Source organism: Neospora caninum, chromosome VI (assembly GCF_000208865.1).
Source record: "Neospora caninum Liverpool complete genome, chromosome VI".
Taxonomy (NCBI): Eukaryota; Apicomplexa; class Conoidasida; order Eucoccidiorida; family Sarcocystidae; genus Neospora; species Neospora caninum.
Genome location: NC_018392.1, coordinates 1,487,887 through 1,504,049, shown reverse-complemented (window position 1 = coordinate 1,504,049; position 16,163 = coordinate 1,487,887). Strand labels below are relative to the sequence as shown.

At 53.2% G+C, this 16,163-nt stretch overlaps 3 protein-coding genes across 3 annotated transcripts; 1 reads left to right on the top strand and 2 right to left on the bottom strand.

Annotated features, from left to right (window-relative positions):
* Positions 1-2,072: 2,072 nt before the first annotated feature.
* Positions 2,073-5,968, bottom strand: NCLIV_017260 (putative C2 domain-containing protein; the record flags this gene model as incomplete). The annotated part of the gene is made up of 6 exons (XM_003881918.1): positions 2,073-2,134; positions 2,646-2,720; positions 3,342-3,478; positions 3,816-3,880; positions 4,349-4,470; positions 5,080-5,968. 6 exons carry the CDS (start codon positions 5,966-5,968, stop codon positions 2,073-2,075), a joined length of 1,350 nt encoding a protein of 449 aa, XP_003881967.1.
* Positions 5,969-9,264: 3,296 nt separating this feature from the next.
* NCLIV_017250 (Peptidylprolyl isomerase (Cyclophilin)-like 2,related) lies at positions 9,265-11,574 on the top strand (the record flags this gene model as incomplete). The annotated part of the gene is made up of 2 exons (XM_003881917.1): positions 9,265-10,602; positions 11,176-11,574. 2 exons carry the CDS (start codon positions 9,265-9,267, stop codon positions 11,572-11,574), a joined length of 1,737 nt encoding a protein of 578 aa, XP_003881966.1.
* Positions 11,575-14,821: 3,247 nt separating this feature from the next.
* On the bottom strand, positions 14,822-15,703 carry NCLIV_017240 (conserved hypothetical protein; the record flags this gene model as incomplete). Its single annotated transcript, XM_003881916.1, has 1 exon — positions 14,822-15,703. The coding sequence occupies one exon, from the start codon at positions 15,701-15,703 to the stop codon at positions 14,822-14,824; it is 882 nt and encodes a 293-aa protein (XP_003881965.1).
* Positions 15,704-16,163: the final 460 nt, after the last annotated feature.

Genomic DNA, 16,163 nt, shown 5'->3' with positions numbered 1-16,163 from the left:
GCTCTCTATTCACATACTTGTTTCGACAACTGTATCAATCCGACACATACGGCTACAAACCATAGGTACGCCTAAAAGCATATATGCACATGTAAGTAGATAGGTAGATAGTACATATATATATATATATATATATATGAATAGTATATAGATTATATATACGAATCATATTTATTTATAAATAGATGTATATTTGAACTAGATATATGCATATATATATCTATACGTGCGGGTAGGTCTATCCCGCATGTATGCCTACATTTTTTGTAGGTATATTTGTGCATCGAAGCCCCGCTCTCTCATTTCAGTCACAAGCATCGTTTGAGACCACGAGACTGCGCCCAAAGTACATTCAACAGAAATGCGAGTTTCCCCACACTCTCGACTTCTCTTGGCTCGCGAGCTCTGGAATTCTGGAGAACGTCCCGGGGTTCGTCTCCAGAGCCTCAACGTTGTCAGGCTGCTTCCGAAGCTTCGGTCTGGTGAGTGCGTAGCAGCGCGAGCGAGAGGTCGCGCATGCGCTTTGGGCCTGACGCGTCATTTCCTAGCCACGCCCCGCTGGAAGCGGCACCGCAGTAAATAACGGGGGGGACTCGAAAAAGGTCCGTGCAGTGAGTACGGGGAGCAGCTGTGCGACGCCCGAAAACGCGTGTCGGCGGCGCATGCAGGAAAGTGGGAAACCACGAACCAGACGGGACAGTGAACCCTGCAAACTGCACACCGGGAACCCATCCCTCTTCCTTCCGGCTAAGAAGCGAGAGGTGTTTGACAGGCAAATTCCGAGAAGAGCGAGCGCACGAGACACTGAGACAGCCACGTGACGCCATGGACAGAGGAAGGGGAGATGCAGAAACCGAGAGGAAAGAGAGACGTCCTCGCCCGTCGTGGTGATCGAAAAAGACCTACGAAACCTCACTGTGATCAGCCCCAAAGCAGACGCGCGCGCTGTGCGATCAAGTCACCCGCGCGCTTGCCAAGTGTTCCAATCACTGTCTCTTCTTCCGCGTTCCCTCTTTTCCCTCTCGGTTTTTTCTCTTTCGAGCATTCGCCTCCCCTCGTCCCTCAAGCACAAACACAGCGCACGTGTTCGCGCTCTCGTTGCTTCTCTTCTCTCTCCCAGCGCCGTTCCCAGAGGTTCCCACTACCTGAGAAAAAGCAAAGACAGTCCCTTTTTGTCCATCTTTTGCACGCACATCATTCCTTCGAACCAGGGGTCAGCCTTCCGCTCTCACGGCGACACCCCTCACGCTGTCTTCCTTTTCCCTTCCCCCTCTCAACCTTTCAAAGTTTCCTCTCATTCGACAGAGAGCGCAAGAGAAGAGGCGCAGCGATGGGAGAACGAAATCGCCGGAAAACGCGCGGCCCGGCGCAGTCTCTCGATATCCGACAGGAAGCCCGCGAGGGGACCTAAAAAGGAGAGTCTTCTCGCCCCCGTCTCCAGGAAAAGCGAGGCAAAAACAACCACGGAGAAGCCGGAGGGGAGAGAGCGCGACACCCCGGGCCGACGCGCCGCGAGAAAAAAAAGTTTTGAAAGGTGGAAAACAAATCGAGTGGTCCCGTCCACATAGAGCGGCAAAAAAGATAGGAACGCCTAAATTTTCTCACAAATATCATGTTCGCCTTGAGAGGCTCGTGCGCCCTTCGTCGCCCGACCTCGACCCGACAAACGGCAACACTCTCGTACCTGGGAGAGGCGCCAGTCGACGCGTTCGTCTCTCTCAAATTTCAAAGAGGAATGGACAAACCCACACGCACACACCACCAGCGAAAAGCCAGCAAGCAAAGGCGCGACGGCACGAAACAGGTTGTATCCTGTTTTCCCAACAGAAACGCGACAGGAAGAAACAGGTGGGATTTCCCTTTCTTCGCACGCGCTAAAAGAAGGAAGTTTCGCCCACATCTAACGACTCCTCTGCGGGGCAACAAATGGCACGGTCGACGTTGTCTATATCCTTTCCTTCTCTTTTTCTCTTTCTCGTTTTCTCTCTCTCTTTCTCTTTGCTCGTCTTCTCTTTCTGCCTGACCAATCGTAAAATGTGTGTTAGTGCTGGCTCTAGATAGGCGGCCGCGGACTAAATCTCTTTTTCTCTCTCGAACATCATGACGCGCTGTCGAAATTTCTTGTCGCCGACTCCTGAAAACAAACGCACCACAGCATTCTCTCCCATGTTCTCCGCACACGATACCCAACGGGAACAAGGCGCCAACCGATCGAAAACGCTTCCGAGTGTGTCGCGCCGCGACATACCCGCCCCCAAAACAGTAAACGTAATGCGGTTCACGCAGAAGTGAGCGTTTGAAGGATTATCATCTCAACGCACGGCACGCGACTCTCTCTCCCTGTCTACCTCAAGCGCCACAGAGCGGCGACGCCACGCAGAAGCGTCTCTGTGAGCATTCCGTGCATTTCCCGTAGCTCCGGTCGTACCGCTTGAAGTAGAAAGCGTACAGCAATTCCAGCGACGCGCGAAAGAAAACCACGGCCGCATCATTGCCAAGGAAACGAGCGCACGTCACGAGACACGAGCGAGAACACCAGCCTCTCCACAGAGGGAGTGGGGACACGCGGACGGGCGAAAAGACGCCAAGGCGTGGACACGAAAAGCGAGAGAACGCGAAGACGGAGGGAGAGAAAACAAAAGTACCTGATCGTTGGGGAGGAAGCGCAGACGAGTGGCGAACCTCCAAGCCGTGGTGTTGTTCGACTGCCACAAATCCGCCTGAGAAGAGCCGCAGAGGACGGAAGCGAAAAGAACGTCGTGTGCGCTTGATCCGCATACCCCCGTTCCTCGGGGCTCTCCCTGTCGCCCCTCTCGGCACATGCCGCCAGGCGCTTCAACTGCCGCAAAGCACACACGCGACTGTTTTGTGTATCTGGAGACGCATCTATCCACGTCTACATGGACACGCAGACATTTTCTGGTACCTTCCATACAGAGCCTCCTCTTGCTGGATTTGTCGTACTTTCGGGAAATGTTAGTGGGCTCTTCGATGTTGCACACACGAACCGGAAAAAGGGGAAATCGCAGATCGCGCCCTCCGCGCTCTCCCAAGCATCTCTCTCCTCCGAGGCCGAGACTGTGCAGAACTCATTTCCGCATTCCACAGGCTACATGGTAAGATTTATTTGCAATGTATGCTGTGGATGCTGGTGACCGGGGGGGGGGAGGGACTGGAACACATACGTACATACATGTAAAAATACATACATATATACATATATATACATATTTATATATATATATATATATACATATTTATATATATATATATATATATATACATATACATTCATGTATACATAGATACAGTCTTCTCTGTGGATTCAAGAGAACAATTACCTGCTTGAGCGGTAGTATCGAGTTTGGTGATTCGAACGCCATCGCCCTTCTGTTGTGTCGGCATGTCGGTTTCGCGGTGTGCGAGAATCAACTCGTCGACAGCAGCGCATACATTCCAGTTGTTCGTTCGCAACGTGCTGACAAAAGGGGGGACGGTAGGCACACGGCTCAACTCCATTGGCAGCGTTAAGTGAAAAGCTGTCTTTTTACAAAAGGGACCCTCTCCGAGACAGAAAAGAACGCAAAACGACGGGACAAACGCACGCTCGCACGCCACACAGGAATGCTATCACACCAGAGGTACATATATATATATATATATATATACGAGCGAGATGCAGACCGAGAAAGCTGCACACTAAGGGATGAATGAATAAATATATATATATATATATATAAATGCATGCACATATGCAGAATGGTGTACCAGGAGCGGTCCTACGTGTTTCATTTTAGCCGTGAAGAAAGCCTTACTGCTCAATTTCTTCCAGATCGACATCCGGCAACATCTTCGCCACCTCCCGAATCTGCTGGCGTTTCTGTTCAGTGCATGCGCACAGGAACACAAACGTATATATGGACACACAGGCGCAAAACAACCAAGGAGATATCTTGTCTTTCTTGTTCCTTTCCTGGAGAACAACTGATATCCGTACGCGTACATTTGCCTTACACCTGTATCTGCGTGTTTGCACGTGAACCGCTATGTCTGTGCGTCGAGAGGGTCACAGTTCGGTAGATCGAAGAGTATAGGTAGATCGGAAGAGAAACCGAAAGAAACCTTCTCTGCAAGCTACAAATATAGCGGGTACCCGTGTGCCACAAGAATGCGAAAAAACTGAGGTGTGCAGATCTATATACATCTACGTGTATGGGTAAATAGGTATACATGTACATGTTCACACATGAAATATATATATATATATATAGACGTGTTGCTGCCTGCAACACAAGAATATGTATATGCATACCAAGCACGTGTTGATATTGACATTGGAAGACGTTACCTTTCTCTCCATAAATGATTCGTGTTTTGCGTTTTCGCCGGACGATCCGAGACCGAGACTGACGCAGCCTTGTCCAGGGTCGCCGACGGCGATCGGGCGTTGTTTCCTGAGGTTTGCGATAGCTGCACGAAACGGAAGCAAACGCGAGTAAACTGACAGCGATGTGTGCCTGGGATCATAAACGTACTATGCAAGGTAAGATTGAGCGTGGACCATCGGATTGTGATGTTCATCCAGGGAAACGAGGCCAAGGGAGAAAGGAGCGTGCGGTAAAAGGCGACAAAGCCACATGCGAGGAGAACCGCCGCGGAGCTGCCACCGAGGCAAAGTTTCTTCGGAGTCGAAACGCACTCGCTAGACTCGCGATGGCCACACTTCTACGCGGCGAGAACGCAGGCATGTGCGCGAAAGCACCCCGATTCGCTTGAAAACAGAGACGAATGGGCCTCAGAGCCCCCGCTTGTGTGTCCATGCGGAGCGCAGACGAGAGCGCATGTCAAGGCGCTTCCACACTCATGTGTGCATGCATTTCTGCAGCTACGTGTGGCAGGGAGAACCGCGCGCGTCGACGAATCCGCAACGCGGGCCGTCCTCGAGAGAGAAGACCTCCCGACTGGTTGTCGCATATGCGTGTGTGTGTGGGTGTCCAGGGAGTTTATGCGCTAGGCGTCGCGGTCGATTCGCGGTCTTGGCCCTTCTCCCCTGCTTCTTCCCCGCGCGACGTGTCTCACTTTGCGCTCTTTTCCCGCCGGTGATTCTCAGCTCGTTGGTAGCGAAGGTGCGTCGCCAGTCGTGGGCTCGAAGGGTGAGGGCGATTTCCTTGTAGGGCACTGCGGGGAAAATGCGCTTGAGGTCGTCGATCATGAGGGCGAGGACGCCTTCGGGGTCTTCCTCGCCGATTGCATGCAGTGCGGCCTCCGCTGCAATCGTCCGTTCCCAGCGCGGCAGGAGATCCATGTTGATAAGCTTCACGCGGAGTTGGCCCCCACAGCCGCGCACGTCGTACAGGCCGTCGACGAGGACGTGATCGTGGAGCACGGGAGAAAGGTCCACGTCACAGAATCCCTTGACTTCTTTGCCGAGAAAGCCGCCACCCCAGATCTCGATGCGGAGGACCGGCGACTGCTTGCTGACCAAGTGAGTGATGGAGAACCACTCTTTCCACTCTGGATTCCGCCGCGCGACCGCCGTCGACGTCTTGTGCTTGCAGCTGCCGTGGTAGAACTTGCAGTACAGCTTTTTTCCATCCATGTTTTGCCCTCCGTAGATCACCACCTTGATCTTGACGACTTCTGCACAGCCGCTGGACGACACGAGACCGGGGACGTCGGCGGCGACGCCGATCGTCCGCTCGCGGGTGACCGCCGCGAAAGACCGGGGATCCGCCGCGCCCGAGCCGTCTGTACCGGAGAGACTCAATCCCGTGGCAGGTTGCGCCGCGCCGTTCGCGTCCGGAACCGGACTGTCGCAGTCAGTCTGAGGTACACCGAGCACCGAACCCTGAGATGTGTGAATCTGGTACCGAGCTGAAGCGCTCGACTCCTTGTCCTCGTCCTTCTCCGCCACTGCCGACGCGATGAACGCGGCGGGAACTGCCGGCGTTCCGCTGACGTCCGACATCGTGGAGCGAAGGCCTGAGAGAGAGAAGTTGTTTTTATGCGCGCGCAGAGGGGAGACAAAACGAAGGGTGCGGAGCGGGATGAACGCGGGAGCCCGCTGGAGACCGGAGGAGCGCCGCGCGCAAAAGGCCAGCAGTTGAGGAAGGGCAGATGCAAAGGCGGAAGCAGAGACGGCGGCGCCGGGGAAAACCCCCACAGAGAAAAAGGACGAGAGAGAGGGAGCGAACAGGACGGAGCGTTTTACCTCAAAAAGAGGCAGGCACGAAAGCGTTCCCTCCAGCGCCTGCGCGCGCTGCCGAGACGCACACACGGGAACGACGGTCTCTCTACGCTTCACAAACGGGCGCACAGATGATGGCTGCGTCGGTCAAGGAAGAGGGAACGTGCCGTCGCGGGGAAGGGAAGGACCGTGAGGCAACAAGACGGCTGTGCCTTCCTCTCTTGACTCGTTCCCGGGAAAAGCGCACAGCGGGGACAGTGGGCGGTGAGCGGGGGACGTAGAGCTCGAAAGAAAAAGCCGTCACTAGACTCCAAGTTGGACACGGAAAACGCACCCCACTTTCAACGCCTTCGTTAGATCTCGTCAGCAAATGATGCCCGTCTCTGCTTCGCTTCCCAGCCCCGACTCTGAAAAGAACTGCCTGCTTCGTGCACGCTTTCCCCAGTCTCTCACGTCTCCCCATCCGCATTCGTTCTTCGACGGTAGCGGGACCGGTCTTGCTGAGTGAGAGGCGAAAAAAAGTGAAGAGAGAGAGAGGGACGGCGGAACACGTTTGGAGCGCGCGCGCAGGTCTAACGGCAATCAAGAAATCCACTGGAAAACGGGCTGCTTTCGTCTTTTCTCTCCGATAATTTCTCGTCAGCGCTTGCAGCATGCGCATCGCTGCTGCGCGACCGTCCCGTAGAGGTCCGTCTCGCACGCTGCCCCGACGGCGGGCAACGCAATGAACCGCCTGTCAACGCTCGCCGTGAGGAAAGCGCGGAAAAAGGGAAAGTTGCACCAGGAGACAGAAAACGTTAGGAGACGAAGAAACGTCAAAACCCCTCTAAAGATGAGAAAACACTCAGAGTACGTCCTTCGCGCCTCAGGAATTCATCCTTACGATCATTCGGGAGACCCCCAAACTGGAGATACACACATATGCATGTACTTTTCGCTGAGTACACGCACATGTATATGCGTGTTTTATTTGTCCAGGTGTATGGACAGATTCACACATTTGTGTATGTTTAGTGGCATCCTCCGCGTCATTGCACAGTGTTATGATAATTTCGAAGAAAGCGAAGCCGTTTGTTGCGGGAGTTCGTTACGCGCTTCGCGCCACACAGTCCGCCGCCATGGACTCCTGCGAAGGGAAGCCTCTCGCTTTAACTTTCCCTCTCTTCTCGCTCGCAGGCTCTTACATACAGAGGCGTACAGACCCAGAGATTCCTCTTTATGTCAGTGTATCGACAGAATCAGATATACAGGTAGATGTGTGCGCGGGCACACCAACGCTTGAGAATGTCTACACACATATAGTATCAAAATGTTGCCCAAGTCTTCATTAGGAAGGGCCGGGAGGTTTCTCCTTAACTCTCCAGCCTGAAAGAAAGACCCTACGACTCGAAACGTTCAAAGTTTGGAGACACAGCGGTGCGTGCCTTTTAAAATCCAACTGTGCAGCGGCTTCCCCTCCGACGCACGCTTCTTTTAGCGCCGTGATGAACCTTCGGTGACCCGAGAGACGCGCAGAAAGAAAACGCCCAGCGTATCCCTTACGAAAGAGCATTCTTTCTAGACAAACAAATATTCGGATCTGCTTTTCTTTTATAGATGCTCATCTACAGCGTACATACACTTATGCCGATGCTCGGTTCGTCCTCATATGTGTAGCCGGTACAGATCTATCTATCTATCTATCTATCTATCTATCTATCTATCTATCTATCTATCTATCTATCTATCTATCTATCTATCTATCTATCTATCTATCTATCTATCTATATATATATATATATGTATATATTCGCGCAGCTATGTGTCGCGTGCCTGCTTAGCGAAGGGCCCAGTTCCTTTCATATCGGTGCGCATACAAACGTCCTGAGAACTTTCGTATTGCCTGCGTGCATTCACACCCACTCGGGACAGCCGAACACTAGCTCGTCCGTGTATGTGTAGGGGATACCTAGAGATAACTACACGCATGCATACATACAAAATTGCGTGTATATATATATATATATATATGTAGATGTGTAGTTGTTGATATGCGTAGCTGCATGTCGGATTTTTGCAGGAAACTTCCGGAGCCCGGAGTTCTCCGGAGTTACAAGCACGCCGCGCACAGTTGCGCTCTGGGCTGGGCCGCTGTCTCCTCTTCTTTTTTTCTGTGACCCCGTTTTTCTCGCCTCCCTCACAAGAACAAAAGCAGGCTGATGTAGTCTTCACTGTCGCCTCGTAGATCGAAAGCGTGATCGGTAGGGACGGAAACGCACACGGTCCGCGGGAGGCGCGAGTGTCCCGAGAAAAGGCGCAGCAGACAAAGCCTCAGGAAGGCTGTCGGGAACTCACGCGCATTGTGTGTGGAATCGTCCGCAGAAAAGAAAGTAGAAAAAACAAAGAGGGAGAGACCATTCCGACAGCATTTTTTGCGGGGAGAAACGCTCCCTTCTCCCTCTCCAGAAACAAACTAGCGGAGCCGTGGCCATCGACTTGTCGAGGTGAAACTCGCGCGTTCCTAGTTTTGACACAGTTTCCTGGGAGAAAAGATGTGACGGTGTTTGTTTTCTTGAAAATGTCCTGTCTCTTTCTCCCTCTGTTTCCTGTGTCTTCTCGCACCCCTCGGTCTCGGCGTCTCGCCCGGTTCACGCCTTTCTGATGACACATCTCGTGTACCTCGAATTTCCGCGGCAACGGAGGACACCATCCCAGCGTTTCCCCCTGCAGACTTCGAAGGCTCTTGGCAAATTTTTTGTTCGCTCTCGCTTTGCTCGTCTTTGCTTCTCTCACTCTCACCCTGTCCCAGTGTGTCCCCGTGTCTTCTCTGACTTGGTGCTCTCCTGTCCTCTCCGTCTCCTTCCCGTTCTCCTTTCTCTTTCCTCTCTCCCATGTTCTCTGGTCTTGATTAATTCCCCTGTTTCCTTTCATTCTGTCTTTTACCTTCCTTTATATATATCTCTCTCTTCTGTCTCTTTCTTGCCCTTGTCTCTCTCGCTCCTCTCTGTCTCTGGAGTCTACGCGTCTCTTTCTCTGACCTTTCCACTTTTGTGCTGTCGCCCTTTCGTCTGGTTCCGTTCGTCTCTGGTCGACAAAAGATGTCTGAAGTGTATGTCCACGAGCCGTCGACGCGCGGCAAGGTGGTTTTGCACACGTCGCTGGGAGACTTGGATGTCGAGCTCTGGGCCCGCGAGTGCCCTATTGCATGCAGGAACTTTGTCCAGCTTTGTCTAGAGGGCTACTACGCAAACACGATCTTCCACCGGGTTGTGAAAGACTTTATCGTCCAGGGAGGCGATCCGACGGGCACGGGACGGGGAGGCGCGGACACGACTTTCGACGGGAAGCCGTTCGATGTCGAGACGCATCCCCGCCTGAAATTCCGCTATCGAGGTTTGTTCGGCGTCGCGAACTTGGGACGTTCCAAGGAGAACGAGAAAGACGAGCGCGGCCGTAGCCTGGGGACGAACGGAAACCAGTTCTTCATCACGCTCGCGCGCGCAGATGTGCTCAACAATGCGTACACGCTATTTGGGAAAATCAGTGGACATACACTGTACAATTTGATGAAGTTCAACGACCTCGAAGTCGGCAAGGAAGATCGCCCTCTGAATCCGCCCTTCATCAAAAGCGTGGATGTTCTCTGGAATCCGTTCGACGACATCGTGCCGCGCAGACTGCCAGACCTTCCTGGGGCGAAGGACGCGGCCGAGCGCGACCGGAGAAAACGGGCGCGAGATGTACGTACACCCGGAGGCCGGTTGAGTGGCGCAGATGGGAAAGAGCTCGACGAGGAAGTGGAGGCGAGGGAGAAGTTGCGGAAGGCGGACAAGAAACTGCTTTCTTTTGGCGACGAGGACGGGGACACCCACGCGTCCGACACTGGGAAAAAACTCAGTGCTCACGACCTCCTGGACGATCCCCATCTCCTCCGAGACGCGCCACACACAGACGAGAGAGAAGAAAGAGAAGACGAAGAAGAAGAGCAAGAGTGGAGTGCAGAACGAAGATCGAGGGGCGCCCGAACCAATACTGTCGCGGGCGTTCGTGCCCGCCTCGCTGCGCTGTCGTCTCGCGGCGGGGAGCACGCGCCTGAAGGCACGTGGAGCGAGAGGAGAGGCAGGAGAAGCCGAGAAGAAGGAAGTTCTCCCTCTCCCGACAGCGACAGTGAGGAAGAGGCAGAAAGATCGAGTCGAGGGCGACGCCGAGACAGCGAAAAACCCGACGACAGGCGACACGTGGAGGCTCTTCGGCTGCGAAGTGGAGTTGGAAGTGCACTCCGCGGATCGCACGCCGATCGCGAGAAAATGGAGAACAGCGATCTAATGACGGAGGCAGAGAAGCGGAGACAACTTTTTCTTCTCAAGAAGAAAGACAAAGGAGACAAAAAACGGCAAGAAGCCACAATGCAGAAACTCGACTTGTTCACTGCTCAGGTGAGAAGCCGGAGGCGAGAGGGAAGAGAGAGAAAAGACAGGAGGGAGAAGACGAACACGCAAACCAGAGGAGAGAGAACAAGCACGAAGGAAAGGAATAGAGGAGGGAAGGAAAAGGCTGAGGTAGACGTGTCAACGGTTTTGTTTGAGGTCAAGTTGCGACGCCTTTCTCCTCTGGTGTTCTATGTCTTTTGGCGTTCGAGTGTGTGCTTTCTTTCACTTCACTTTTGTGCTTGCTCGTGTTTCAGTTTCAGACGGAGTATTTCCCATGTTCCTGCTCGTCAGGTGACTGCGATCGCGTGTGGCTGTTTCCGCCTTGCTTCTTCTTCGTGCGAGTGTGTGTGTGTGTGTTCGTCTCGACCTCGCTGTGCCTTTCCTCGCACTGGCTCTCTCACGCAGTCTTCTCCTGCGTCCGTGCTATGTCTTTTGACCGTGCTTGGAGACTCCTTTCCTGCTCTTTCCACCGGTGTGTCGCTTCGTTCCTGCTCCCGGAGTGTGTACGTCTGTCTCTCGGCGCTCGTTCATCCCCTCCTTCGCTCTCGTTTTCTCTCTCCTTCTCTACTCGTGCTGTAGCTGCGCCGCCTCCGGGCACCAGCGGCTGCGTCGCCTCTTGGCACAGCTGAGCCAGCGTCAAACCGCGTGTCCCCCGCTGCTTCACCTCGCCACTCCAGCCGCGCGGGAGAAGACAAGAGGTCGAAAGGGGAGGCAGGCACGCTGAACGCGCTCCTGCCCGATTTAGACGAGGAAGTCGACGAAAGCGACGGGTCGTGGCTTAATACCGGCGGCCTCAAATTCGCGGTGGACAGCGCCCGGGCGTACGAACTGGATGAGGCGCGTGCTGCGGCCTCAGTCGTCGTGTTTGATCCTCTCAAGGGTCTCAGTGACGAAGTGAAGCGAAAACGTGCAGAAAACAGGAGGAGAGAACAAGGCCGAATCAACGAGAACGGCATGCGGGATGTGCCGAAATGGTGACCGGCGCCGAGGGCCACCCCGACGGTGACTGAGAGACGATGCGAAGGAAGGGGAGAACGAGCCGCAAAAACAAAAAGAGGCAATGGAGGAAGAAAGTGAGAATAGACGGAGGACAACATGGGGAGGCTTCGAATCGAGACGTCGCTAAAGCCCCAGGGGAAACACATACACCACCTTGTGTCCAGGAGGTTTTGCCGCGGGCGGGTTTGCGCCTGTGATATATTTGTCAGCAGGTCGCGCGTGATAAACACTTCAGAGTCCAGTGTATCCTCTCCCGCTCCTCTGTAGTGAACCAAACAGCGTCGACTACTTTGGGATTCGAATTTCAGAACTCGGTTGGTTTTCCTCCCTGGAAACGGCAGCTTCGAACTGTCGACACGTTTCCCCTTCTCCCCCCGTGCAACCGCCGCAAGAAGCAAGTGTCTTCTTCATAGACACCTACACATGCGCATATACCTCTGCACGCGTCCATACACGTTCCTCCACACACATATATACATATTTAGGCATCTGTGTGTGCGGACTGATGTCTCTGGACGGGCACTGTGAGTTTTGGTGGACTGTGGATAAGGGGTCGTGTCACACATACGCGTTCGAAGACGCATGTGTGTCAGCACGCGTACGTCGTTCCAGAACGGCTTTTTGCGAAAGGGGAATGAACGATAAATCTGAAGACCGCAAATATGCCGAGTTTCCCTGACCTAGACCCATTTTTTTGGAAGCGCTGTCCTACGAGTGCAAGTGTGATGCCCACCCGCCGTCGTCAGGAAGAGTTCCCTTGAACGTCCGGGTGGCTTTTCCCCGCTGTCAAATGCATGTCTTGCGGATTATCGGCTATCGTCACGCCGTTTCGGGGATCCTGAGATACTTTCGGACCCGCGTTCACAGGGTGTTCGGCGCCGGCCGAAATTTTTTGAGGGCCAGTTTTGTTGTGGAGACACGCGACTCCGTGGCCAATGCCAAGCCCCGTTAAGCAGACCGATTTGCCAGTCTCATCTGAGGCGGAAAAGAAATCCAGCGTGGTGTAAGTTAGCGGACCATAACAGAGTTGGACCTTGTGAACACTCGAGTCAGCCTTCCTAGAGACTTGCGATTTTTGACCGGTGGCGGCTTCCTCTCGAAGTCGACGGAACCGCCGCTGTTTTCTCACTGGCATGCTCTACACCTCATCAGTGGGTCCGACGAGACGCTTCGAGAACGGGCGAGAGTCGCTAGTACAGAAGAGATGTGTGGACAGCTGAATGACAGCGATTTGTGTGCGTGCGTGGGTTGAGAGGGCGCTGCTGGTCACCTTAGACAACGAAGTCGAGAAACGCTCCGATTTCCACCTTAGCGGTGAACGGCCACACTCGGGTGTCCAAACAAGCTGGTGCATGTGCCGATGATGACAGGAGAAACATGTTCAAAGAGACCGGACGAGACCGAGTCAGCTGGGTGGGCTGGATATGACTGGATGCGACCTGGGAAAGAATGAAACGCTGTAGAAGCTCGGTGGATCGCCTGGTCATGCAGACCGTGTCAGTCTGCGAAAGGTTTGTACGCGTGTCCTAAGGGAATTTGTAGATTTTCAGCCCTACCTGATGCGTAGGTCGACGTCTGGGGTTATGTGTACAGTTTGCCAATGCTACCGAGGCGAAGCAAATCGGGAAGAACGGCAACGCCGAAGGACCTCTCGAGCCGGTGAGCTCACACGCAGCTCCTAGCGTAAGAAAGACGCGGCCCAAGTGGAACATCAAGAGCGGAGACAAGCGAGAGGAGACCCCAAGGACAACAACTCTCCGCAAAACGGCAACAGAAACAGCACAGCAGCGAGCACGTGGTCGCCACTCAGAAGCAACGGATTTCCTAACAGTGTTTCTAGACAGGGAAGGAGTTTTCGAATCGGCTAGAAGCGAAGACACTCGCCGAGGAGACAGAACGAGCACCGGAATTTTCCACCGAAGTCCTCATGAGAGAAGCGACACGGAATGTACGACTAAAAGCAAGTCATTTAGTCGCTTACGCTCGCTGGACGAATGGCATGCAATGAACAGACCGGCTGGAGACTGTCTCCTGAAAATGCCTTACTATCTATTCAAGTACAGCCCCTCTTCTCAATCGTAACAAAGTGAACGAAGCAAACATATACTGCCTTACGCTTGCACAAATACACGTAAACGTGTGCCCGTACATGTGTATACTGTACACGTATATCAAGCTCCATCGACACTGTCCCTGCGGCCGATGACCCTCATGAGCAAGAGCGAATGACACGAGGGCTAACCAGGCGCTTGCACAGAATAAAGTGAGTCTACATAGTTGTGACCCACGTACTCTCGCATTCGCACATAGCTATATAACAGTTTATTTCAAGCAGTGGTCTGCCGCCTTATATATGCAATAACTCTAGCCTCGTAAGCCGCGCAACGCCCCAAAATGTGCAGGGAACGCAGGTTGTAACGGTTAAAGTATACACAGTGGTATACACATATATATATATATATATATGCCAGTATCTACCAGGTGCTGAAACAGGAGACGCCTTGGCGTATGCTTATAGATATTTGTTTATGTAGGCATGTTTCTCTGTCTATTAAGGGATATGAAGAGACCCTGGCTTCTTCCTAGGCCTACTTGCCCCTTCTACGCCAACAACCTGTTCACAGGTTTGTCCCCTTTTCGGTGTCGCTCTTCCTCCTGGTCAGCTTCCAAGCAAACATGAATACCGGCCGGGGGCTAGCGAAATGCAACACTGGTAGTTATCTCACCCGGTCACTCTCTTCTCCCTGTCGAGATCCATTATATCTAGACAGACTGAAGGGTGTCCTAGTTCGTAGTCGGTCCCCTTACACCTCTCCACACTTCTTTGCCTTCTTTACAGCCCTAATCTTATTTGGCTTCATTTTCGGCGTCCTAGATCTGGAAGATGAGGTCCAGTACCAATGTTGCATTTCACTATCCCCCTACCGGTATTCATGTTTCCTTGGAAGCTGACCAGGAGGAATAGCGACACCGAAAGGGGACAAACCTGTGAACAGGTTGTTCGCGTAGGAAGGGGAAGTAGGCCTAGGAAGAAGCAAGGGTCCCCCTCTCTCTGCAGTCGCGACCTCCTCCTTTTGATTGCGTTATTTTCACGTGCTCGCCTGTGTTCTTCGCGCCTTGTGAGTTATCCGTTTTCCCCTCTTCCTCAATCTACAGTCTCTCCCTCCCCACTTCTTCGTGTCCCCTGGTCTTTTAAGAATTGCAAACTGGACGCCTGAACCCGTTGTTATATTTCTTCATCGAATTCTGTCGCCAGCTTCCGGATTTTTGCCTCATCTGCTTGTCTAAGAATTTCGTTGCCGAGGCCGGCGAGCCCTCCCAGAATGGCTCCGATTGGATAGCAGAGATGCTGCTCCCTCAAGAGCGCCAGACGGACGTGGTACTGGACCTCATCTTCCACATCTAGGACGCCGAAAATGAAACCAAATAAGCCGCCCATAAGAAGGGCAATGAAGAGCACCAGGTTGACTTGCTCTTTGGATTCCACGAGCGGTTTCGCGACGGCGGACTGGAAGAAGCCGAGGAGATAGTTTACCATATCGACGAGAGAGAAAGTGAGGGCAAAGGCGACAGATATGCCAAGAAGAGTGTATAGGGGCACCTTGACGACCGGATGCAGACCCACGAACCAATTCTTTTTCAGGACAAAACAGAGGATACCCGAGACAATAATCAAGGCTGCAAAGAATTGCAACTGCATCTTTCTCGGCTGGTCGCCTTCCCCTCCTCCTACGGAGATATCTGCCGCCATTTTACTGGTTACTTGAATGCGCCACAGAATGACGCTCCCGACGGTGACGAAGAGAAGTCCAAAGTAAAAGGAAAAAAACGAGGACATGGAGATCTCGACCAAGGTACAGTTCACAATAAGCGAGGCAATGATGCCAAGCGCAATGCCCACGCTCGCCGAAACTGTGCCTTTGCAGACGAGTTCACGGGTCACTTCCACTTTCCTGATCGAGTTCATGACGCTCCCTAACGCACTGCTAGAAACCAGGGACGATCCGAAAGAACTGGACGGCCCAAAGGCTCCACCGTTGCTTCCGTATGCCCCGGGAACCGCCCCGGATCCGCCGCCTGGGAACCCGCTTGCCGCCAAGCCCTTCATTGTCTGAACGCGGGGGGGTAAAAACGAACCCGGTGGCAACAGACACGAGAAAAACGAAAACGGACAAGAGACAGCGTGCACTTGCTGTCGGGGAGAAACAATTCTACAACTCTGCAACAATTCAGTTGACAGATACCCACTCGAGAAATGTACGTGTTTGTTGCCTCGAAGCGAGTGGTGGCTGGCCCATATGCAGCTCGGCTGCAGTTGGCGGGTGTGGTCGAGCCGGAACGAAAGGACGGCAAAGAGGACAGTGAAACAGAGCAGGAGTGTGGCGACGGGAAAACGAAACAAGAGGGGGGAACGAATATGAAAATGACGAAGAAAGGGAAAGCAGGTGGCAAAAACACACGTGCGACTGTGGTAGTCAGGGAAACGGCATGCCAGCACGGAAGACAAACGCCTGGTCGTCGAAAGCGACAAATAGGCCGGACGAAAAAAACCGGAAAATACAGAAACG